Source organism: Dermochelys coriacea, chromosome 5, assembly GCF_009764565.3.
Source record: "Dermochelys coriacea isolate rDerCor1 chromosome 5, rDerCor1.pri.v4, whole genome shotgun sequence".
Classification (NCBI taxonomy): Eukaryota; Metazoa; Chordata; order Testudines; family Dermochelyidae; genus Dermochelys; species Dermochelys coriacea.
This window is the reverse complement of record NC_050072.1, coordinates 25925881-25952418: the sequence shown is the minus strand read 5'-3', so window position 1 is coordinate 25952418 and position 26538 is coordinate 25925881. Positions and strand designations below refer to the sequence as shown.

Below are 26538 nucleotides of genomic sequence, written 5' to 3'. Positions count from 1 at the left end.
ATAATGCTTATGCACAGAGGGGCCAAGTTAAAATTGCCAACTTATGAAACACACAAATTAACAGCTTTTGAATGCTTGACTTTGCGACCTAAACATTCTTTTAATGTATTATTTTCAGGTGTTACACATCCACACACAATCTCAAAAATCAAGGCTGAGAGGGGCATTCGGCACATAATTGATTTCAAGCATACCTGTTTTTAGGACCTCCAGTTCCCATTACGCATCCCAGGTCACTAGTTTCCGTGCAACATGCAGTATGCTGCAGATGCAGTGGGTACCTTTGACTTATGTTCAGCCTCTCCACTAGCATGGAGCAGGCACTGTTCAGGTAGGGGACTGAGGTCATGCAAGTAGTGTTGATTTCTTTTGTACTAAGTGACATAGTTTTGCAAGTTATATCTTAGTATAAAAAAGCTTTGATTATACCAGCTATCGTAGTTCAGGGACTTCTTTCCAGTTTCCACATAGGCATGTACACTTGATGGAGTGCATGATGATCCATACCTACCTTGGACTGGAAATGAAGCCCTCTACTTAAAATGGTGTTAGTGCAAATGATCTACTTAAAAAGGCAGTGTACTTAGAGTGGGGTCAGCGTACTTAAAGGGGCAATGTGCCTCTCTCTCACAGGGTGTGTGTCTCTCTCTCTCTCTGCCATGCTGTCTCCTCTCCCTCCATTGTGCTGCCTTGTAGAGTGTGAGGCTATAGTAACAATGTGTTAACCCTTGAGGGCTCAGCTGAGTGCAGTTCATCATTTAGCAGTAAGGCATTCCCTAGGAAATATCCCACCCTCTTCTACTCCCTGACTTCACCATCTCAACCAAGCTTCACAGTCATTGTTGTGTACAGTATTAAATTGTTTGTTTGTTTAAAACTTGTACGGGGTGGGTGGGTGGGGGAGTGTGTAGTCTTTTGTCTGGCGAAAAAAATTTCCCTGGAACCTAACCTCCCCTCTCCCCCCCCCCACCTCCCCGACATTAATTCTTATGGGGAAATTGGATTTGTTTAACTTCATTTCGCTTAAAGTAGAATTTTTCAGGAACATAACTACAGTGTTATGGTAAAGGTAAGGCCTGGAGACCTAAATACTGGTCAGAAGAATCAGCAGAAACTTCATACGTTAGTTTCTCTGACCAGCAAGGAATAATCTGACCCAACAGCCTTAATTGAATATTGTGTACTGAAAATAATTAAAAGGCTTTAAATAGAGCATGTATATTCTGCCTACGGATTTCTAACATACCTGTTTTCACTGCATTATCTAAGTGTTAAGATATTTAGCATTCCTGTTCTAACAGGTGTATCTAAAATAAGACCATTATTACTTTAAAAGTTCTCATCAGCAAGTAATACAAGTACTCAGAGAAGCATTAGTTCAAAACCTCGTTCACCAGAATGTTCGATTTGTTCTGGAAAAGAAATAAAAATTCTTGTGCTCTATTGGTTCATCAAAATAATTAGTGTTTGAAATAGGCTCTTGTACCCAGCAATATTAATTACAATACAATAGAAACGAATTTGATCTAGCAAGAATAGTTAGTAGAACTTTTCAGAAGATAAAGCTCTATTTTCTTTTCTAAATGTTTGTTTTACAGTAGCACTGATTACAGGTAACATTAGCTTATCAGTATCTTTAACATTAACATTTTTAAACTGAAGAGAAATAAAAATAACTTCCATTTATATCACAATATACGGGCTCCATGTACAGTAACTGCTTCTGTATTTTAACGGCTTACTTCCATCACCAATTGCTTGGTTCCCCTTTCTGTTAGGAAGTAGGGCAATCGGCTAGTAGTCAGCCTTTATATTTTCCAGCTGTTAGCTTTCCATCAGGATTTTTTTCTCTTGAAGTTATTCACATCCAGATCTGTCATCTTGTATGTCCTGTCAGGAGTCTCACTTTCTGCTAATTATTTAAAAGAATTTATTAGTCAGACAAAAACAACCAGAAAATGTCTTCAGGCATCAGCCCTTTTTGCTTCCCCAAAGGAGAGCCTTAGGACAGCCTGAAGATAATGTGTTACCCTGGATGATACATAAGTCTACTAATAAGAGTACATATTTCAAACATGCCTTTTAATTCCCCCACCACCTCCTTAACTTTGTGCACATTGTCAGAGTGAGAGCAAGTGATTTGCCCAAGTTCTTGGGAGGTTCATGGCAAAGCTGTGACTGGAATAGAGATCTCAAGACTCCCAGTCTTGCTTTAACTAAAAGCACATTTCTTCCTCCTTAAATTGAGTAAGCACATTTGTGCTTGAAGTTTCCACTCAAGCCTGTCGTTTGACAAGCTGAGGTTAGTATAGCACTAGAGAGAGTATAGAAAAGACTAAGTATATTACAGATATATTACCAACCTTGATGTAAGGTAAAGAGCTGGCCTCTGTCTCTCTTCTGTAACTGGTGGGAAGCCAGCAGTTTGCACTTCCTGAATTTACTTTCATATGGTGTGAGACAAAAAAACCCTCCCTTTTGGAGGGAAAATTGCTTTCCCATGATTAATTAACAATCATGGAACATAATTAAATCATAGGTACCCCTTATAAATCACCCAGTCTTGTTTATACCAGACTTCTATAGACACTTTTTTAAAATCAGTTTGAGGGGTTTTTCCCTAGACATCTGTATTCTCACAGACTTGGAGGCACCAGTAACAATGAAGTGCATCCCAATACTTGATCACATCAAGTTCCTCAATACAGGTCACTCAGGATATGTCTATACAGGGATAAAAGACTCTCAGCATGCCTATGATTGTCCTGTGGCAGCTAACTCAGGTTCATGGGGCTTGGGCTCCGGGGCTAAAAATTACTGTGTAGACATTTGGGCTAGGGCTGGAGCCTCAGCTCTGGGACTCCCTCCACCCTTGTGTTAAACTTTATTTGCATCTCTTTCATTGCAGTATAAATACTGGTTACTCCAGTTAAGCTGTCTAATAATGCCAGATGGGCAAATATTCCTTCATTTTTCCTAATGACCTAAATTCAAGGTTTTCTTTTGCATCAAAATGTTTGAAATTACCAGCTCCTGTAGAAGAGAGAGAATGCTGGTTAAACTCAGGTTTTAACTGACAAGACTTTCTGAGTTTTTAAAACAATTAAAATACATTTATAGAACATTTTGGTTCATGTTTGTGTGCACTGATGTTGCCTAGTAAAGAGCAAATTTTTACATGTTCCAAGCTTGAACCTATGTAATAGTCTTAACCAAATACTTTTTAAAAATTAAAGAATTTTTAGTGCAACCCTATTCTTTGAGCTATAACTCTAAGAAGGTACAGAAAAGCTTAATGCAAGCCCGTGGTACTTTATATTAGTATTGTTGAGCTTCATCCTAGTTTCTGTGCTGTTTCACTAGTGTTATGTTGTAGACTGGCACACAGTCTTATTTTTTCCTATAATATGTGTGAAATTCATTTTCTCTGACACCAATTCCTACTTTTAAAAAACACTAATACTTCTACTAACAAAAGACATTTGATAGAACTGTTGGCATGTACATTCACCCAGTCCCTAAAGTGCTCTCCATGTACTAAGAAACATAAATCAGTTGTAATGGGTGGGTACTTCAGCTTGCTTTTTGCAGCTTGGGGGCAGAAGTAGATCTGGCAGCTTGGAAATGCCCTGGCCTCTGCAGTTCTCTCAGTTTAATCTGCCTCTGCAGGGACAGATAGATTTCCCAACTGCAGAGCTTTTCTGAGGGAAATTCCAAACTTATTTCAAATTTTTGATTAACCATTTGGCTCAATTTGTTTATCTGACTTCCAACCGTATCCGAAGGGTTGCGATTGCCTTTTGGGAAGATTGTCCCCTCAGCTCTGTTTCCCCTCTGAGGTGTTTGCAACAGCTGGAGATAGCAGGCTTCATGGAGAGAACTGGTTTGAGAGACAAAAGGAAAAGTCTGTGTGTCCTGCTTCACCCTCATCTGGTTAGAGGGCTCCAATGGCACTGTGGGCAACATGTAGTCCCTCCCACCCCCTTACCCTAGTCTGGGTGAGGTCACATCAGCCGCCTTCCCCTGAGCAGGAAAGGAGGCAGGATTGGATAGTTGGTTTCAGGGTGAGAAGCTCCCTGTCCCTTTGGGAAGCAATGCTGGAAGGGCACTGTTTCAGAGAAAATCATGGAATTCTCTGGAACCAACACCAGCAGTCAGTGCCCTTGACTGCATAGCTCAGCAGTCTTTGCCTTCTCTTGGGTTGTGGATGGAGGGTACAGGACACAGCGCAAACACTGCAAATGCAAGGGTGTTGTAAAGGGCTTTCAGGCTCAGCTTCCTCCCCCTTTTTACCACCTCTGTAACAGGTCTTCCAGGAGAAACATAGACCCTTCTGGCCTACTGTAAATCCCATACAGTGGAAGGTGGTAGAACCTCAGGAGAGTCCATTCTTGAACCCCAGTACCCTAAAGAGGCCGAGAACGGGCCTCTGTTGTGAAGAGAAGCCAATAAGACCAGCTTCCTTGGGGGCAGGGAAATCACTAGCCGCTTGAAATAGTTTTGGAACAATATCTGAGCCTCATTTTGCTTTCCAGGATCATGAGGACAAACTCCCCAAGAAGATATAAATAAAATCAGGTCTTGGTTTCCTAGCTCACCTTCAGAGGGCTGCATGGCAGATTAATGCAGACACAAAGGAAATTCTTTGTCCTTGGGGAAGGAAGGCCAGCTGTCCAAATCACAACTAGGGGATTACGTAATTTTCTTTTTTAAAAGGAAAAGTCCTATTCCTGTATTGTATCCCCTTCTATTTATTTTATTTCATGTGGGTTTTATTGAGAAGAGCTTTTGTATAATTTCTGAAGACACCTATTCAATGCCCTTTAGGGTGTGTTGTGAAATCTTTAGATACTTGGCCTAGCTTCCTGTTTCTTTAGATTCTTTATTGACTTGAGCTGTTAAACTGTATGTAGTAATTAGACTGAGATTATGATGTAAATAGATCACAAGCAGAAACTGGTATTGTGACATGTACACTTAATTAATTTTTAGACAAAGGTAATTATTTAGAGTAATGCCACCAAATCACTGTTTAAGACACTTTTGCACTTATAAAATATTACATTCTGTAGTAATTGGCTGCCTTAACTATGCAGTGGGTCTTCAGATGTCTTTTCATAGGGGAGGTAAGGAATATCTTATCACACGGTGAAGTGTATGTTGAGTTCTGTAGCCATCAAATGTGTAGGGAGACAGTAAATGACTGTCACCATATTGGGTCTTGACAGAAATTACTATTTTTTATTATAGTGCCTAGAGGCACCAGTCTGGATTTTTGGATCCCATTGTGCTAGAGACTGCACAAACATGCAGTGACAGGCCCTACCACAAAGACCGTGCAGTCTAAAGAAATAAGATAAAGGGTGAAGGGAAAAATTGTTATACTTATTTTACAGTTGGAAAAACTGAGAACAAATTAATTGATTTGCCCAAGTGTGACGTTCCCCGGTGTTATCTGGACCGGTGATCTGCTAGGTCTCTCCAATCCTCAACTCTGGGAGCCAGCCTTACCCTGCTGTTCTGTGAGACCCCCCCCACTCCTGGGCTGTTCATGCACAGCTTTTAGCACGTAAGCTGCTCCCAGCTACATGAGTGAGCACTTTTGGCCAGCCGCTGCTTGTATTGTGCAACCGAATGACACTAGCCCATATTTCCGGTCCCAGACGCAACCGTAGGATCCTCCATCTTGTAGTGTCCAGTTATGCCCTCTGGATACTGCCATCTTATACGAGTTTGTCAATTTAACAAAGAAATTGGTATGTACTGGGCTTGTTATCTCAAGGGGAGTCTCTGATGCGCTTCAAACCGAATGCGCTGCTTCAGGTAGAATAAACAAACTTATTAACTACAAAAGACAGATTTTAAGTGATTATGAGTCAAAGCACAACATGTCAGATCTGGTCAAATTAAATAAAAGCAAAATTCATTCTAAGTTGATCTTAATACTTTCAGTGCCCTTACAAACTTAGATGCTTCTCACTACAGGCTGGCTGATTGCCCTTCAGCTAGGCTCTCCCCTTCGATCAATGCTTCAGTCGCTTGGTACTGGTGTCTGTAGATAGAGGTTGTCAAGACTGATTCCCCACTCTGGCACTTTGAGTGCAGAAGGTGAGGGCCCGCAAGGATTCTAAAAGTTAATACTGGCCACTCCAGGCAGGTGCTAAACTTCCAAGATCACAGTTTTTCCTCTGACCTTGGATGGGTAGATGATGCCACCACCCAAGTGCAAAAAAATCCCCTTGAGACCAAGGAAGGCGCACTTGGGAATTCCTCCCTGTGGGGTACCCTCAAGCCCTTTCACCCCCCATCTGGGGAAGAGCTGAGAAAGAAAACAAAGGAAATCAGCTGTTGCCACCAGCTAATTAAACAACATATGCACAAACCTCTTGGGGACACACAAATATATTGTTGTTCTTAAAGGTAAATTTTATTAAAAACAACAAGAAAAAAATACATCTGAAACTTAGGCGTTTTGCTAGATCTTAAAAAAACCCACTTACAAAAATTAAGCATTAAGATAGCTCTCTTGAGGTTTATCTTAAAAGTTACAAGCAAAACAAAAGCATTTGAGGATTATCACAGAGGAGTCCATAAGACAATAAGAAATAACCCTAATTTCGTTTTCCTAGACAATCTCTGATTTACTTACATATTTGGGGTTTCAGATAAGCAATCTCCAGGTATGATCTGATGGTTTTTCATACCAGTTTTAAAGCTTCTCACAGCATAACTGTTGCCCTGTTCCCCTCTTCCCTGGAGAACCACAACACATAGACAAAGGGAGTCTTTTTCCAGTTTTAAAAAGTTCTAGCCCTTCCATTGGCTCTTTTGGTCAGGTGCCCACTCGCTTCCCTTTACCTGTGGACTTGTTAACCCTTTACAGGTAAAGCAAGTAGAGAACAGCTACTAAGGTTTTATAACTGTCTGGCTGGATGTCCGTAAAAGGGAGCTACCCCACCCCCTTCATTTATTACAGAGATGGAAGAGAGAGGGCATGACAAACGTGTCTTCCTTTTAGCATGTTCTTTTTTCCCTCATGCCTTTGCACACACCCCCGCCCCACCCTCCCAGCCTTCAGAGTCAGGTGAGCATTACCTCATTGTAGTCCCAAGCTGGCCAAGGGAAGGGACTCACTCGAGAGTCCAACAGATCCTTTGTTGCTGCCTAGGCCGGTGTCCTTTGTTCCTGTGAGGCTGGGCTGCCATACATACCCTGATGAGGTGCGAACTGCCCCTCTACTCCTGGAGAGTTTTGCCTGGGCTTGTTTTAAGCCATAAGGACACATTTTCAGGCTCATAACTATATACATGAAATTACAACCTGCAACATTACTATAACAACAATACTCAGTGCATCATGAGTCTTCCAAAGACACCCAACATGACAAACTTTGCATTGGATACTACACAATCATATTATAAGGATGAACATGGGGGTTTAGGGTGTTCCCCGAGGTACAGAGTGTCACACCAAGATCACATGGGAAATCTGTGACAAAGCTGGGAATTGAATTTGGATGTCTTGAATCCTCGTTCTTCATCACAAGACCACCCTTCCTTGCAGCTGGGTGCATTCCTCTGTAGTGTTAAATATTTGAACAGTTCTTCAAAGCGTACTGAAAAGAGATGCTCCTTAATAAATCCCTTAGCTGCTTTTGAAGGAGAGAGTGATGCTAGAATGCAACTGTTAACTATTTACTTTATCTTGTGTTTGGTACAGATTGTTTAGAAAATCTGTTATGGGTCCCAGGGACAAATTTCAAAAGCTGTTTAAGACTACATTTTTATACAGGAGGGAATGTTGTTTATAACTGTTAGGCAACTTTGTTCTTATCTCAAACATAGCTTGAAGAATATTATCTCTTTTTGGCTAGCCATGCTCAAAATAATATAATTATCAACTGTATAGAACAGGATTGTTTCAGAGTTTCATTCTTTTTTTGCCCTTTCCTCCTGTTTTGCAGACAGGTTTTATAGCACAATATTCATGTGAACTCTTTTGGGATTTAACTGATAATCATACTCCTAATTCTCAAATGCAGTCTGGTTTGTTAGTCTTAAACTAGTACTTTGTCAGCATGTGTTCGTTTTCTGTTTACTTTATCTAATAGCATTCTCTATAATGGTTGACTGCTTCAAAGTCACTTTGTTTTCTACAGCTTGCATTGAAGGGATCTAACTACAGTGGACTACTGGAGCGACATCATATTCATACAAAAAATGTGGAGCATGTTGTAGACAGTTTACGGTAAGAGCATACAGATTAGTGATGGTCTGGAGAAGTTTGGTTTCTAACAGACTAAAATAATTTTTCACTAAATGTATCTGGGGTGACCAAATGTCCCTGAAGTCTGGGAATGTCTGTTTTCAAGGTCTATACTGGATTATTTTACAAGAACTAGCATCCTTTCTCACTCCAGCTGTCTGCGCTGGTGATGTTGACTGGCTGGCTGCCTGTCACATGTTTTCGAAGACCATTCCTACCAGGTCTATAGCATGTTGTCCCATCCCCGATCTACCCATGCAATCTGTTTCTTTAGATTCTTTATTAACTTGATCTATTTCTCCATATGGAGTAATTACACTGAGATTATGATGTAAATAGATCATAGGTGTATAGTGTATTGTGCCCCAGGAGTTGTAAAGTAAATAAGACTGATAACACTTCAAATGTACAGTACATTGGTTGATCAGAAGTCAAATTGTGGTAAATGCAGATAATCTATTTTAAAAATGAAGGCTGAAGTGAGGGTTTTTTAACGAAGAGTTGGAATAAACAATGTTGTGATTTCGGTTAGACCAAGTGGATATAGTGCATGAAGTTTCTGGCTAGAGCGAACAAATGACATAAATGTTAGTGATTGTGTACAACAGTGGAACAACTTAGAGAAATACCTTTCACAAAACTGATTTAATTAAAATGTTGTGTAACTAGCTTTTCATACAAAAGGCATTTTAAGTTTTAAGTATTTTATACTTATTCCCCCAGGATAATAGCCAACTCATTATATTAACTGTGTAGTACTAGTTCATATTATGTAGATCATGTCAGAGTACATTGACCAACAATATTCATAAACTAAATATAATTGTGACTTAACTGCACTTCATATTCCCCTGAAAGCTTTAATTAGTATGTTATGTGGTTCCTTGTCAAACTATCTCTGTGTCTTCTAGGAATGAGCGGATCGAGGTCCGTCTTGTTAAACGCCGAGAATATGATGAAGACACAGTTCGATGGGCAGATGCTGTTATATCAGCAGGAGGTATTATTAGTGCCTGGCGAAAGGTGTCTTGGATTTAAGTAAATTTTAGTAGATATGTTTGAAGCAGTACGAAGAATTAAAATGCTTCATACTTGTAAGAAAGTATACCTATTGTATTGGAAGTATATCTGCTATAATTATTTGGCAAAAGTAAATCAGGGCATAATTGAATGTCTTGGCCCGTTTACTGTCTTTTTCCTCTTGCTTTAATTTTAAGATTTTTAGTAAGTGAACACAAATGCTTAGTGGCTTTGGGGAAGTTTGTGTGATACGGCATGAAATATGTAAATTGTAGAATTGAATAATTACTCAACTTGTGTAAAAAGCAAACAGTATGTTGTGCTGGAGACCCTGTCATACTTGGGTGTCTGTGGTAGTAAAGATGAGCAATTTATTTTTCTCCTGCTACTTTTGCTTCCCCTCTCCCCCCGCAAATCTCTTGTTCACACTCACATTCATCCAGTTAGCTTGATCATTGAACTAAAATAATAGCCATAAGACTAAACCTACTAGTTCAAAGACTGATCATAAAGAGGGGGGTCCCAGTTCAAAACAAATACCCTGCTAGCTGTTGGGATTCTTTCCAGGCAGTTGTCCCTAGATGATGCTTGTGGGTTTCATCTTTACTGTTAGCCTTTGGATAGTAGGTGTTGACAAATTCAGAGGCCTCCAAATCCCCTCTCCTGCAAGTTGGGAAGAACGGTCTCTCCTCTTCTTCATCCATACAAAATGTATTTGCTGCTGCAAGGGAGCTCTGGTCTTTGCTGCTCTGCCTCTTTCCTGGTTGCTGCTTTTGAGGGAATGTCTGTTACTTTTTCTCCTTCCCTTAACCTCTAACTTTTGGTGGTCCTCCCCAGTGATAGCTCCACTACCCACCTGTGCTACTGCTTATTGCTTTTTAAAGTAGCAACAGAGAAATTGACCTGATTCTTGTCAGTTTCAAAGCTGCCTACACAATTCTGAATAGCAACAGTGAAAACTGATGGAGTTCTGTTCAGTTTTTACTTTGTTGGCAAAACTATAATTATCAGGAGAGTTACTGGAGCTGTTTGTAGTGTATTCTTGGGTCTGTATTAGTTCACACTTGCTCACGTTTGGAAGATCCTCTTTGCAAACATGAGGGCTAGAAATTTAATATGTATTTTCAAATGAGAGCTTAAAATTTAAAGAAGTTGATGGTACTTACTTGGGAAAGATTCCTACTTGACCTGAGTGGTTGATTTTTAAAGCCCTGTTAATAGGGAAACATCTAAGATCTTTTTTTGGATAATAAACAACTGAAAGCCATAATTTAAAAAAGAGAACATCATGTACAATTGAGGCAGAACCAAAACCCAAATGCTATTTCTGAAGTGCATGATGGATGTTAAGAATTGTATTACAGATGTATCTTTTCCCCTCTCGTATTGGCTATAGTTTTTTTTTTTTTTTTTTTTATCAAAACTAACAGCCCCCTTTTCTTAGAAACGGAGCCAAAGAAGTTTGGCATTTCTTAAATTTCAGTTTTCATTAATGTATAAAAACCTCCACAGATGCTAATCTAAGATTTGCCAATGCAAAATGTATTGTCCAAGCATCAGATAAGTGGTGCTTTCAGTGCTGCTCCATTGTGCTTCTTATAAATCTTGGATTTTCACTGCAATTCTGAATTCATTTAATATCTTGGTAATATCCAACATTTAATTTGAAGGTCAGACAAATGTTTTCAGTGCAGAATAACAATTCACTATTTTATTTTTGTGCAACCTATTTAACCTACTGTCTGTGTAAAAACATTAAAAATGCAATTGCAACGTTAATGTCTATATATTACACTGAATGCATCCGATGAAGTAATCAGATGTTTTTTATGCTGTTTTTCTTTAGGTGATGGCACAATGTTGCTGGCAGCTAGTAAAGTCTTTGACAGATTTAAACCAGTTATTGGAGTAAATACTGATCCAGAAAGGTAAGAACAACACATTTGGGAAAGCGGTCTCCTTACTTAACGTAAACCACAGTACTGTACATACTACGTAGAGTACAATTATTACTCAGTGTGCAATTTTAGTTATCAGATTAAACTGCTGCCATTATTAAGGTGAACAATATTATCAAGCAGAAATGTTTTTACTTATATCTATAGTCAGTAGCTCTTTCCATCCATGTTCATGTGAGCCTAGTATCATTTGAATCCCATGCTGGCTCCAAAGCAAAAAGCAAGCATACGCTTGATGAATGGAGATTGATTACTGTTGTTTCAAGGTGAGAATATTTCTTGTTTCCTGAAAGTCTCTTGACTGCTATTGGGCTTTTCCTAGGCTAGATTTGTTGGTGGTCTTGTAATGAGAGTTAATTGACAGGTGACTCAAGCTAATAGAATTGTACATGATCTAAATACTCCACAAATGCTTTTCCAGGATACACACGTTTGTTCCCAGCAATGGGACCAGGAACAAATATTTGTAATCATGTAAACTCAAGTTAATTGTGTCAATTAACTACTCCTAGGGGAATTCTGTGTCAAAAAATTAAAAATTATGTGCACAATATTTTAAAGTTCTGCGTATTTTATTTGTCCAAATAACACCACCATATGGTCACACCATTTTCAATTATTTTGGTAATTTATTTCAAAATACCTGTCAGTGGGTGTCTGTAGCAATAAAGACAACAAAAAGGATTCCGGAAATGTTTTTTGACAAATAGATTCCTTACTAGGCATATTAATACAGAACCTTAAGTAATAATTCATTTAAACTACAATAAAGAAATGTATGTCCCGCACCCTTCAGAAACATTGCAAAGGCTTCTGGAGATCAGAGGTAACGGAGGAGCTGAGGGAGAAGCAAATAATTCCTGGGAAGGAGCCCAAGTGTGAACCTGGAGGGTTGTTGGGTGTCTGTAGGAGAAGTATGGAACAGGTTTTTTGGGGGGGAAGGGGAGAGGAGTTGTAGAGAGTTGGGGAGCCTCCCTCATGCAGAGACTGATCCCTAGCCTCTCCCATTCATCTGCCTCTGTCCCTCTGTGTCCCTCCACCCCCGTCCTCCTGTGTGCCCTGTATCCCCCTCCCACTCAGCCCCTGGCTCAATGCTGTCATCCCACTAGCTCCTGTAACCCCTCCAGCAGTCCCCTCAGTCTGTCCTCCCCATATCCAGTGGGGGGGCAGGATGCTGTGAGGAAAGCAGCTTCTCCTCCTCCACAGCTGTCTGCTCTGGTCCTGAGCCAGCTGCCCTCTCTTCTGGAACCACAGCAGCCCCTCGTGGGCGAAAGGTGTAATTGCGGTGCATCTCCAGTAGAATGTATTTTCTGCGGGAGGGAATCTACAGGGGCACATGAATTCTGCACGTGCGCAGTAGTGCAGAATTCCACCAGGAGTAAATTAATAGCAGGACCAAACCAAAATCTCTAGTCTAGACAAGGCCATATGGAGTTAAAGTTGAAGACCAAGATCTTCAAAAATAGGAGTCTGAAGTTAGGCATTCAAATCTGTGTGTTTAGACACTTGTCTGATTTTTTTTTTTTTTCTTCAAAAATGCCAAGCACCCAACAGCTGTTGAAAATCAGGCAGGTGCTTAAACATAGTTTTTCCTTAGAGTGACTGTGCACATCTGCATTCCACTGCAGATGTGTGTGCATCCATTGTACTCAAGTTGCTGACTTTTGTCAGCAGTACAACTAGGTCGACCAGGTGCCTCAGTTCTCCTGCTCTCAGGTGAGAGTATAAATGGGGTGTATCTGCCACCTACCTCTCAGTTCCTTCCCATGCCTGTGATGAGAGGTGGAGCCCCTGTAGCATTTGCTTCAGTTAGCCAGTGTCTCTAAAACTTTTAGTATATAGTTAGCAGTGGTTAGTAGTATAGTTAGTTAGTTTCAGTTTTATTAGCTAGCCTGGATGATTTTAGTGTAGAAAAAATTCCTAGGTTTTAAGCTGTGTGCCACATGCAGGGCTGTCATCCTTGTCACAGGTAGGCGGAATTGCTGCTTGATTTGTCTTGGGAAGGGCCATGTGAGGGACAGATGCTCTATTGTACCTCCTTTCCTACCGTAACTGAAAAAATAGAGGGTTCGCCTCATGAAAGAGGTGATGTGTCCAGCATTAGAATTGAGCTCTGGTTGTGAGGCAGGGGACTCAGAATCAAAAAGAAATGCCCCTCCAGCTCCTGATTCAAAATGCAAGTCTAGTGACAAATGTCATGCTTCATCTTTCCTATCAGCTTCCTCAAAACAATGCAGGCATTCTGATGCTGATGAGCTTGAAGTCTTGGACTTTCCCAGAAAATTTCTGGTAAATCCTCTGGTACCAGTTTGAGATACACTGGTCCTGTCTGAGGCTGCACTTCTGACTTGGCACCTTCAGGGCTGTTTTGGGCCCCGTATCTTTACATGTGCTGGATTCTTAGTCCTCCTTTCACCCATTTCAGTCTTCCTTGGCTCCATCAGCATCATCCGCTTCATTGACATGCTTACCTTAGGTGCCTTCCACTGTGTAGGCCGTCTAGTCTTCTCGGAGTGTGTGTGTGTGGGGGTCCGTCTTTATTTTCCCTACTAGACTGTCCTCTGGTGCAACCAGTGTCAGCTCCCTAATGCACTGGCACCCTTGGCCATCTGTTAGTCATCTCTCCAACCAATTAGGCTGGCACCAATCATTTTGTCTGCATTCCCTCAACCCCCACCCTTGCTTTCTTTGGACCTTAATGTTTCTCCTATACTTGGGTCATGTAGAACATCAAGAGGAACTGCTCCTTCATACTCTGAGGATGTTTGTTTTTTTCTTCCAACTCTGAGAGAGGAGCCTGTCTCACCTTCAAGGTTGTTTAGATCATCTTACAGGTCTTGTACTACTACAAGACCCCAAGGTCAGCACTGGTCTTCCTATAAAGAAATCCTAGCATGAGGTCTTCCACTGTGGATGGCTTAGCTTGTGCAGTATCTTCCAGGACTTACTGGTCTTGGGCTTCTCCAAGAGACTGTAGACCTCCATCACAGTCACACTCTAGGAGAAAGTCTCCTACTTCCTAACTGAGGGAAATTTCTGCTAGGTATCCTGCTACTATCCTTCAATCCACTGAACTGGACCTGTGGAGAAGAAGGAGGAGGAATTAACAGAGGAGCCCTTAGATCTTCCTCCCCATGTTTTTCCATCTTCACCAGATAAGGCAATCGCTTCAGAGTCCTGCCCTCCCCCCATCTCTTTCTGGAGGACTTCAAAGTCTTTTGGGACCTCCTGAAGAAGGTATCCTCTTCTTTAGGGATGCAGGCAAAACTTGTGCAAGAGAATCCACATTCTTTCCTAGATGTTCTATAATCTCCTGCACCAGGAAGAGTTGTCCCATCACTGAAGTCTTACTACAACTAGTGAAAACTCTAGCAGACTCTGGCCTTTATACCTCCTTTGGCAAAGCAAGTGAACAGATGATACAAAGTCCCTCCTGATTTTGACTGTTTCTTTATTCATCCAGTTGATTTTTTTTGGTGATCGCAGCTACTAATGACTATTCCAGTCAATCTCACCCAATCACTCCCAAGGATAAGGAATTTAAGAAGCTGGAGTTATACATCCAAAAGGTTTATTCCACCATCACTCTTCAAATGAACCTCACTAACTCTCGGGCTCTTGTCAAAATATTATTTTAATTATTACTTGGCAACTTCCAAATTAGCTGACAGGTTGCCAGAGGAATATAAAGAACAGTTTCTAGCTCTGATTTCTGAGGAGCATATTATAGCTTGTACATCCCTTCAGGCAGCCATGCCACTGATGCAGCTTTGTGTTCTGTAGCCATTGCAGTCATCATGCAGCATTCTTCCTGGCTGTGGCCTTCTGGCATTCCAGGGGAGCTTCAGAACACAATAAGGGACTTAACTTTGGAGGGTTCTGAACTGTTTTCTGCTGAATCAGATCACGCTGTATGCACACTGAAGGACTCTTGCATAATACTTTTTTCGTTAAGAGTTTATACTCTGGTTACAAAGAGGAAACAGTTTAGGCCCCAGTCTTACTCCAAACCCTATTTCCAACAGAAGTCACAATATGCCTCTAAGAGAAAGTCAGGATCTCTTTGATGTCTCCAGCCATTTTCATCGGAAGGAGGCCCTTCTTACCAGACAGTTTCATCCTCCAAGCAGTCACTTTGACTTCTTGGTCAAGGACAACACACCAGCTATATTTGCTCCCTTTGGATCATGCCTGCCCTTCTTTGATATGATGCTTTCCCAAGCACAGTGAGACAAGTGGGTGCTCAGTACAGCGAAGGAGGAATATATTATCCAATTTACCTGAGCCCTGCCTCCCTCCATGCCTCCATCTCTTTCCCCACTCCTCATTCCTTTTCAGAGACACTTCTCATGAGACTGTATTACTTCTATCACTCCCAATTCTAGAAGAGATTGTAGTTCTTGAAGTTCCTCACCAACACATAGGAAAAGGCTTCTATTCCTGGTATATGTGCACAATCACTTCAAGGAGAAAAAAAAATTTGCCTATATAGAAACTATTCTTCAAGATCTGTTATGCACATATACATTCCATGACCCTCTCACGTTCTTTGGACATGGCATGCACTGGTGTGAAGGAACCGAGAGGGAGGTGGCAGCCATACCCCTTTTATGCCCTCGCCTGATAGGACTAGTTGTCCAGTGGTACTGCTGGCAAAAGTCTCCAACTCAAGTGCATTGGGCACACTTATACCTGTAGTGGAATGCATTTGTGCACAATGCATCTCTAAGAACAACAGTTACTCTGCAGGTAAGTAACAGTTTTATTTAGGATTTTAATTTGTATCCTAATTTTGAAAATCTTGGTCTCTATCTCTTGTAAATCATATAGAGTAATCTGGAGTATAAATTTGCATCTCTCTACCACCAACGAACTATGGTTAAACCAGTCTTATGAATTAATGTTGGGTGCATGAATTTACCCACCTCCCTCCCTATGTGGACCATTTCCCTTGTTTTCAGCTAGCATGGGAACAGAGTACAGATGGATATTAGAGGTCAGAAGGTTGTTATTCCATCCATTTATACATCTCTCCCATCCCTTTTCAGGGACTCCTCTCACAAGCACTTGCTGAGAGAGGAGATTGACTCCTTGCTATGTTTAGGAGCCATAGAATCAGTTCCAGCTCAGCACAGGGGGACCAAGTACTTTCTGGTCCCAAAAAAGAAAAGGAGGAGATGGAGATCTATTTTAGATCTAAGACTTTTAAACAACTTTGTGAAAGCACAGAAGTTTGGGGTGCCTCTTGTAGGAATAAGAAAAGGAGTACTTGTGGCACCTTAGAGACTAACAAATTTATTTGAGCATAAGCTTTCGTGAGCTACAGCTCACTTCATCGGATGCATTCTATCATTGGGTCCAGGGGATTGGTTTTCAGACCTTGATCTTCAGGATGCATATTTTCACATTGCAATTCACTCCTCTCACAAGAGATTCCTTTGCTTTCTGGTCACCCAGGACCACTTCCAATATCAGGTACGCCTATTCAGATTTTCCTCTGCTCTGAAAGTATTCTCAAAGGTTCTGGCAGTGGGCACTGCCTATCTTCGTTGAAAGGCAATAATAATTTTACCATACCTTGATGACTGGCTATCAAGCACCAGTCTTACAAGATTCTTTTTGCTGTAAAGATAGCCTTAGCCTTTTTCCTCAGGCTTGGTCTCCAGCTCATCAACAGAAAGTCCATGCTGACTTAGGGGCATCCTTAGATGCAGGATCAGCAAGATTTTACATCCCCACAGAAAGATTCGTGACTATCATACCTCGTTGCAAAGATTCAGATAAGCCAGCAGACTTTGGCAAGAAACTGTTTCCAACTCTTGGAACATATGGGAGCTTGTACAATTGTAACACATCATGCAAGGTTACACCTTTGCTGCTTCCAGGGGTGGCTCAGAACGATTTATTCATGGAACAGAGTCTGGATAGATTGATATCAGTCCCTCATCAAGTATGAGACTTCCTTACTTGATGGAAGGACCCTCATAACATCTGGGTGGGTGTCCCCTTTATCCAACAATTACCATAATGACAGGTGCATCTCTGTTGGGAGGAGGGCGCATCTAGGGACACATACCATTCAGGGAAGATGGTCTACTCAAGAAGTGCATTTGTACGTCAACCTTCTGGAGCTGAGGGCAGCTAGGAATGCCTGTATTCACTTTCTCCCAGTTATCAGAGAGATGTCTATCAAGATCATGACAGACAACATAGCTTGCATGTTTTACATCAATCCACAAGGGAGAGTGATATCCTCTTCTCTTCGTGCAGAAGCAATAAAGCTCTGGAACTGGTGTATAGTCAGTCACATCCTCATTTTGGCGATGTGTCTTCCAGACATACAAAACACCAAATTAGATGCTTTCAGCAGACACTTTTCCCAAGATTACAAGTGAGAGTTGGATTCTTGAACTCTGTCACATCTTTCTGGCCTTGGTGTTTCCAGAGTTGAGCCTTTTTGCCACTGCCACCAACAGGAAGTTGAGATAGTATTGTTCAAGAGGGGGGCTTGGCCTTCATTCACTGGGAAAATCTTTCCTCATTCCATGGATGAGGAGCCTTCTGTATGCATTTTCTGCTAATATTAAAAGTGGTGAACAAGATCAAGGTCATACTAATAGTTCCATTGTGCCCAAGACAGTTCTGGTATCCTTACCTCGTTCACCTGGCTGTTGGGTAGTGAGTCTTCTGACCATTCCTCATCTCCTCTTTCAAGATGCTGGTCAGACCTTCCACCCCAATTTAGGAATTCTCCAGGGCTTGACTACTCTATGGTTTGTAGGAATAGAGACTTCCTGTTCCATAGAGGTTCAACAGGTGGTGTTAAACAGTAGGAAAGGATCCATGTGAAATATTTAGCTCCAAAAGTAGAAGAGATTGAACTATTGGTGTGACCAGCATTGCCTTTCCTCCATTCATTCTTCCCTCTGGGCTTTTCTTGACACTACCTTCTGAAATTGAAAGTCAGGATTATCTGTGAGTTTTCAGAGTCCACTTGGTGGGAATGAAAAGCTGTTATAACCCAGTTTAGGGATTTTCTGTGTTCACTCATCCCATGACATTGAGGTTTATGAAGAGGTTGAGGAACCATTTCCCTCAGATTTAAAGAATTCATTCCTGTATGGGATCTAAACTTGGTACTTTAGGTGTCCTATAAGACCTCGCTTTGAACTAAGGGCTCCGTTACTTCCTTAACCTTTCCGTGAAGATAGTCACCAAAAAGGCCATTATCTCTGCCTAAAGAGTCAGGGAATAGGGGGTCTAATAGTGCGCTCCCCCCACTCCATTTACAGTATTTTTCAAGTATGAGGTTTTGTTGCGTCCACATCTTAAATTCTTTCTTAAGATGTTCTCTGAATTTCATATCAGCCTAGTCATCCATCTCCTAGTCGTCTTTTTTTCTGAAACCACATCAGACCAGGGAGGACATTGCAAGGGTGTTGTCCTTCTGTCTGGACGGAACCAAGCTGTTTTGGAAATCTCCCATCCTGTTCATATCAATTGTTGACAGAGCCAAAGGGACCACGGTTTCCACTGAGAGACTCGCCAGGTGGATTTCTGGATGCATTATTTCTTATGAATCTGCTGATATAGTCTCCTCCTAGCATGTATAACCCATTCCACAAAATCTCAATCTCTCTCTCTCTCTCTCTCTCTCTGGCATTACTCAAACATGTTCCTATTGTGGAGATTTTTCAAGGCTGCAACTTGGACTTTGATACACACCATCGCCAATTATTACATGGTGGTCCATTCTTCTAGATCAGATACTGCCCTTGGAAATCCAGTCTTGTCTTCGATCTTGAACTCTGCTCCGAAGCTCCCACCTCTGGCTGAGGGTACTGCTCGGTAGTCGCATGAAGTTAAGCACTCAAAGGGGCAGTACTCGACGAAGGAGAGATTTACTTCATTCAATAACTGGAGTTCTTCGAGATGCGTCCCTAGGGATGCTCCACCACCTGTGCTCCCTCCCATCTATTTTGGAGTTTCCTCTAGGGACTTTGCAATGGAGAAGGAACTGAGGGTGGTTTGCCTGCACAGTCCTATATCATCGCAGTGCTGGCAATGAGGATGTGTACAGCAAGCACGTGCACGGGCCAATGGACACTGCTACCGAAAATCTCCAATCAAAGTTGCATGGGTGCATGCACATCTGAATTGAAGCAGCTAGAGGAGAACACCTCTCAAACAACTCCGGTTACTGCACAAGGTGAGTTAACCTCTTCTGTGGTCTGTTTAGAAGTGTGCATATGCCAAACAGTGAAACTGATGAGGTTCATACCTGCTATAGTGTACAGACAGCACTGGAGATCTGTTCAGCTCCCAGAAAGAAAGAAGGGGTTGAAAAACTTTGTTTGGTCTGCTATCAACAGGCTTCCCAAAAGTACCTGACCAATTAGTAGTGCTGTTAGTATGTGTTATATCAGGGGTAGCCAACCGGCGACTCCGGAGTTGCATGTGGTTCTTCAGAAGATATGTGGCTCCTGCCAGGAGCCAACTCTGGGGGGAAAATGATGGGTGCTCAGCAACCCTATCAGCCCTTCAGTGCCTCTTGTCTGCTGGCAGCTCTCCCCCCTCCCCTCAGTGCCTCCTGCTCCCTCCCCGTGCCTCCTGCCCTCTGCGATCAGCTGTTTTGCCGTGTTGAAGAGGCTCTGCGGGGGAGGAGCAAGGATGCAGTGTACATCCCCTCTATCTCCCCCAGCACCGCCTCCTCCCTCCCCATGCCTCCTGCCCACTGTGATCAGCTGTTTCGCGGCCAAGAGGAGGCTCTGGGAAGGGGAGGAAAGAGGACACGGCTCACTTGGGGGAGGGGGTGGGATGGGGCAGAGGTGGGGCAGGGGCAGGAAGAGGCAGGGTGGGGGTAGGGACTTGGTGAAAGGAGTGGAGTGGGAGGCAGGGCTTGGGGCAGAGCCCATGCCTGTGTCTCCTTGAATAAAGCACAAGTGACTAGCTGGTGTGGAAATTTAATTAAAATTTTTCTTGCACCATCTAACAATGGAAAGCAAATGCAAATGGAAAATAAAGTGCACAGATGAAATTGAGGCTCCCAACGGGAGTGGGAGAATAAGTACTTTTTTGTTGAACATAATGGTAAGACCATGTGTCGTCTTTGCCAGATGTGTGCATCTCAGTTCAAATCTTCAAACTTGCAGCGTCATTTCGCTTCTAGCCATGCACGTATGGATCAAGAATTCCCACAAGGTTCTGAACTCTGCACTTTAAAACTGAAAACTTGGAAAAAACAAACACATGTAGGAGCCCAGTTCTTCACCAGATTTGCCAACTGATCGCAGACTATAACATTAGCCTCCTATTATGTGGCTGTCAAATAGCCCATGCAAAAAAGCCCTACTTTGAAGGCGAGTTTATAAAAACATGCCTTACTGATATGATTTCAATCTTATCAACAGAGAATGAGAATCTACAGAAGAAAATTCCTGACCTACAGCTTTCATGCCACATAATAATAGAACACAGAATCTCCAACTTGAACAGTAACATCAAATCACAACTGCACTTGCAACTTCAGCAGTGTGGGTATTTGAGCATCACTTTGGATGAGTGTGTGATGTACAGGATAAACCTCAATTATCAGTATTTTCCCAGACTGTCTGACTCTGTAAGGGAAGAACTCCTTGATATCGTGCCGCTAAAGGACAGAACTCGTTGATGAGATCTAAAGGAGGCATTTTTTTCAGAGTAGCAGCCGTGTTAGTCTGTATTCGCAAAAAGAAAAGGAGTACTTGTGGCACCTTAGAGACTAACAAATTTATTTGAGCATAAGCTTTCGTGAGCTACAGCTCACTTCATCGGATGCATTTGGTGGAAAATACAGTGGGGAGATTTATATACACACACAGAGAACATGAAACAATGGGTTTTATCATACACACTGTAAGGAGGCATTGATGTTGTTAGTTGCGAAACACCACTTCCCTTTACAGAAGTTCACTGCCATTGCAACGGATGGGGCTGCGTCCATATGGGGATCTGTGAACGTATTAGTATGACGAGAGCTTTCCTGAACTTTGGACATTTCACTGTATTATTCATTGGGAGCAACGGTATCTAAAAATCTCAAATTTGATCACCTCATGAAACCTGTCTTGCACATTGTGAATTTCATTTGCTCAAATGCACTCAATCGCAGACTATTTCAAAATCTAATTGAAGAACTGGATGAAGACGACTTCCCTGCTGATTTGCCATTTCACTGTGCAGTTCAATGGCTCTCGAGAGGTAAACTTGTTTCTTGTTTTTTAGAGCTCCTGGAACCAGTCATATTGTTTATGGAGGAGAAGCTCAGAATACACCCTGAGCTTACAGATCCTGGGTGGGTTCTAGATTTGGCATTTCTTGCAGACATGCTGCTGCATTTGGATAAACTAAATGTAGACTTACAAGGAAAATTCCAGTTGCTGTCTCATCTAGTGCAAAGCGTATTTGTGTTCATGAACAAACTGCAATTGTTTCACAGACAAATGCTTGAGGGAGCACTGACACACTTTCCCTCAATGTAACAACTTCAAGCCAGATCAAAAGAAGATGCAGCAGAACCCCTAAAACAGAGCACAACTAGATATGCGAGCATGATTAAAGATCTTAAGGACAATTTTGAGGAAAGATTCCAAGATTTGCTGCAGAAAAGACCTCAAATCAGATTTCTGATTGACCCTTTTAGTACTGAAGCAGATTGTTTGAAGCCCCCTTTAGTCACTGATGAAGCAACATCCCAGATGGAAATAATAAAAACTTTTGAAAGATGACAGATTGAAATCTGTTCAGAAGACAGAGGGGACCCTTAATTTCTGGAAATCTGTACCAAAGGATAAATACCCCAACATGAGAGGTGCAGCCCTAAAATTAATCTCGATGTTTGCCTTTACCTATCTTTGTGAGTCTGTTTTCTCGACATTCAAACGTGAAATCCAAACACTGATCCATTTTGACAGACAGCTACTTAAGAGAACTGCTGTGCACAGGTGAACACAAACTTCAAGGGAATTGTTGAAGCAGCGATTGCCAGAAGCCCCACTAAGTAAAAAGTTAAGACAAATTGTTATTGTTATTAACTATACATTATCAAGTTATATGGTACACAGTGACAAAGGTCCTCCTCTGCCTAGGTAGGTCCTGCGCTTATTAGCAGATTTGCTCGCCTCAGAGATTCATGGCAGCCCTCAGTTTGGCCACTCTTGCTAGTGGCTCAAACCTGCCATCCACTCAGCTAACCTCATCACTAGCCAGCATAGGGGAAATGGAGAACACTCCCTGCAATCTCTGTGTCCCACCTAGTGGGTCGGGGTCAGGGCAGATCCCTTTCCAATTTAGACTTTCCCTTCTGGTGTTTCTCCCAGACCAGGTTCAACTCCTCCTGTGTCCAATCAGGGGATGGGGGGGGTACCGGGCTAACCCTCTACACCGGGTTCCAGCCCAGGGCCCTGTGGATAGCAGCTGTCCACAATGTTCCCTGTATCAGCTGCATGACAGCTACAACTCTCTGGGCTACTTCCCCATTGCCTTCCCCCCAGCACCTTCTTTATCCTCACTGCAGGATCTTCCTCCTGAAGACTGATCACGCTTGAACTCTTCACTTCTCCAGCAGCACACCTTCTCACTTCCTGCTCCTGGCGTGCCCCCCTACTTACTGATGGGAGGTCCTTTTTAAAACCAGGTGTCCTGATTAGCCTGCCTGCCATAATTGAACCTAGAAAGTTCTTAATTGGCTCCAGGTGTCTTGATTAGCTTCCTGTCTTAATTGGTTCTGGCAGGTTCCTGATTGCTCTAGGGCAGCCATTGCTCTGGTCACTCAGGGAACAGAAAACTGTTCATCCAGTGGCCAATATATTTGCCTTCTACCAGACTGCTGTATCCCACTGGTCTGGGTCTGTCACCATATATAATCATTACATATTACTGGTGGCTCTTCAGCAGTGTACATTGTTAAATTCTGGTTCTTGCTCAGGTTGGGCACCCCTGTTTTATATATGTATTCATGTGGCTCCCTGTCAGCATATTATCAGAATGCCTCACAAACAGTTTAATCTCAACAACCCCTATGAATAGGGAAACAGTCTCTCCATTTACAGAAACACAGATCAAGCGACTTGCCTATGGTCATAGTATGCTTGTGTAAGTAAATCCGTTTCCTCATTTCACATAAAATATTTGGTAGCCCAAAGCATTCTGCTCTTTTGCACGCTCTCAGTCAGAGCTGCCATGGCAGAAAACAAAACAAATACCTTTCATATGCCAGTTCAGATTGAGGGCAGAGAAATACTGCTTAGCTATCAGTTTTTAAAAAAAATGTTTGAATATAGTACTGGTGAAAAGTGGTTCGACAACCTTGGAGACTGAAGTCTTGTAGCCCCAGAGCAGGTACATATTAGGCAGTGCAAGTTTGCCCACACTTCTTCCATTGTGCCTCAGTCCTGGTCTTCAGAGATAATAGTGTAGGTCTGTCTCTTTGCTGTGCAATTGTTTGCTTCTTTGCAAGAATTGCCAGCAGGATTGCCTATGTGTACTAGTTGTGATTTTGAATGTATACAACTTGTTCGTTGAGATGAGTCATATTCTATTTTCACATAGGCTACCAAATAGCCATCTGATAGCAGTAACTGTCAGTAGCATCCTTGTCTGGATTTGACTCATCTGCCTACAGGTGAAGGCTCTATAACCCATTGCCACTGAATAATGCCTGACTTACTAGTGAGAGAGATTGCAACTGCTTTTAGGAAATGAAAATCTAACTTTGCTTTGATGTAGCTAGTAGAGCTCTCCCAAAAGAGTCCTATTCTCACTGCTTTGACTGCCAGCTCTATTCTGTCTTTTTTTTCCACTTTTAGATCTGAGGGCCATTTGTGTTTGCCTGTACGATATACACACTCCTTTCCAGAAGCATTACAGAAGTTTTATCGTGGTGAGTTCAGGTAGGATTCTATCATCTTTGTTTTTACAAAATATATTTCCTGAGGAGAGCATGTGTAATGATGTACAAATAAGAATAAAATTAATAAAATAAATACATTTAAATCATGAACTGAATTTTGAGGCTTAACATCTTGAAGGATGACCATGAGCCATGGTTAAGACATTGAATTGGGGTTCGGGAGACCTAGGTTCAATTTCTAACTCTATCAGAAACTTATGATGTGCCCTTGGGCAAATCACTTAAACTTCCTATCTTGGTTCTCCATTTATAAAATAATACTTCCGTCACAGGATTGTTGTGAAAATAAATTCATTAATGCTTGTGAGGCACTGAGTGCAACGATAGGGCCATATTAGTATCTAGAGGGATAGAAAGGTAACTAATTCCAACATTATACAAATTGCATAGTTAATTAAAGCTAATGTGAGGGTCTTGCAATTGTTAATAGAGTGGCTTAGGCACAAAGTAAAATGGGGGAAGCATTTTGGTGCTAATGCTTGTTAGCTATAGCTACTAGACATTTGTACAAGAACTGATGAGCGGGTAACTAAAACTAAGCATGGTCTTACTGCAGTTTACATTAGAGGGCAAGCTCTAACTGTGGAATGAACAATGCTATGAAACAGGCTAAGAATTGTTCCCCTGTACATACCAAATTTGAGGCCTTTATTTAAAGGGACAAAATATTTGTGGAATTTTAATATACCCTAAAACATAACTTGTATGTTAATGTTTTTGCTCAAGAAATTTTACTAGTTATGAAAATAAATCTTAGTTGCGATGTATTATTGTAATGCCTAGGAGGGCTAGACATAGAGCCTTTCGTGCTAGGAACTTTACATGTTAATGTTTGGTGTGTTTTATTTACTGTCACAGGCAAATTCAGTTTGTAGTTGGATTATAATGTAAACTAGATCTATGGCATGGCAGAGTTGACATGTAGCATCGTGACTAAAACTAATATGGTCAGTTTATCAAGACTAGGTATGAATAACTAGATGATTCGATCTGCATGGGTAAATGGAGTATCATAGATTAATAGATACTAAGGTCAGAAGGGACCATTCTGATCATCTAGTCCGACCTCCTGCACAGCGCAGGCCACAGAATCTCACCCACCCACCCCTATGAAAAACCTCACCCATGTCTGAGCTATTGAAGTCCTTAAATCATGGTTCAAAGACTTCAAGGAGCAGAGAAGCCTCCCTCAAGTCAACCATGCCCCATGCTACAGAGGAAGGCAAAAAACCTCCAGGGCCTCTCCAATCTGCCCTGGAGGAAAATTCCTTCCCGACCCCAAATATGGCAATCAGCTAAACCCTGAACATATGGGCAAGATTCACCAGCCAGATACCCAGGAAAGAATTTTCTATAGTAACTCAGATCCCATCCATCTAATATCCCATCTCAGGGGATTTGGCCTATTTACCCTGAATATTTAAAGATCAATTACTTACCAAAATCCCATTATCGCATCATACCATCTCCTCCATAAACTTATCGAGTAGAATCTTAAAACCAGATAGATCTTTTGCCCCCACTGCTTCCCTTGGAAGGCTATTCCAAAACTTCACTCCTCTGATGGTTAAAAACCTTCGTCTGATTTCAAGTCTAAACTTCCTGGTGGCCAGTTTATACCCATTTGTTCTTGTGTCCACATTGGTGCTGAGCTGAAATAATTCCTCTCCCTCTCCTGTATTTATCCCTCTGATATTTATAGAGAGCAATCATATCTCCCCTCAACCTTCTTTTAGTTAGGCTAAACAAGCCAAGCTCCTTAAGTCTCCTTTCATAAGACAAGTTTTCCATTCCTCGGATCATCCTAGTAGCCCTTCTCTGTACCTGCTCCAGTTTGAATTCATCCTTTTTAAACATGGGAGACCAGAACTGCACACAGTATTCTAGGTGAGGTCTCACCAGTGCCTTGTATAACGGTACTAAAACCTCCTTATCCCTACTGGAAATGCCTCTCCTGATGCATCCCAAAACCGCATTAGCTTTTTTCACAGCCATATCACATTGGCAGCTCATAGTCATCCTATGATCAACCAATACTCCAAGGTCCTTCTCCTCTTCCGTTACTTCTAATTGATGCGTCCCCAACTTATAGCTAAAATTCTTGTTATTAATCCCTAAATGCATAACCTTACACTTCTCACTATTAAATTTCATCCTATTACTATTACTCCAGTTTACAAGGTCATCCAGATCCTCCTGTATAATATCCCGATCCTTCTCCGAATTGGCAATACCTCCCAGCTTTGTATCATCTGCAAACTTTATTAGCACACTCCCACTTTTTGTGCCAAGGTCAGTAACAAAAAGATTAAATAAGATTGGTCCCAAAACCGATCCCTGAGGAAC

The 26538-nt window shown here is 41.7% G+C and overlaps 1 protein-coding gene across 7 annotated transcripts in view; it reads left to right on the top strand.

Moving 5' to 3' along the window:
* Window positions 1-26538, top strand: part of NADK2 (NAD kinase 2, mitochondrial) — a 68517-nt gene that overhangs the window by 11184 nt on the left and 30795 nt on the right. For 5 of the 7 annotated variants that reach the window (XM_043515069.1, XM_043515070.1, XM_038402545.2 and 2 more), the window contains exons 2-5: window positions 8159-8247; window positions 9177-9265; window positions 11132-11213; window positions 24089-24172. In XM_043515069.1, the coding sequence (XP_043371004.1) occupies window positions 8159-8247; window positions 9177-9265; window positions 11132-11213; window positions 24089-24172 (344 nt within the window). The remainder of the gene's footprint in view (window positions 1-8158; window positions 8248-9176; window positions 9266-11131; window positions 11214-24088; window positions 24173-26538) is intronic. The other 2 variants (XM_043515066.1, XM_043515067.1) reach the window with 1 other exon arrangement.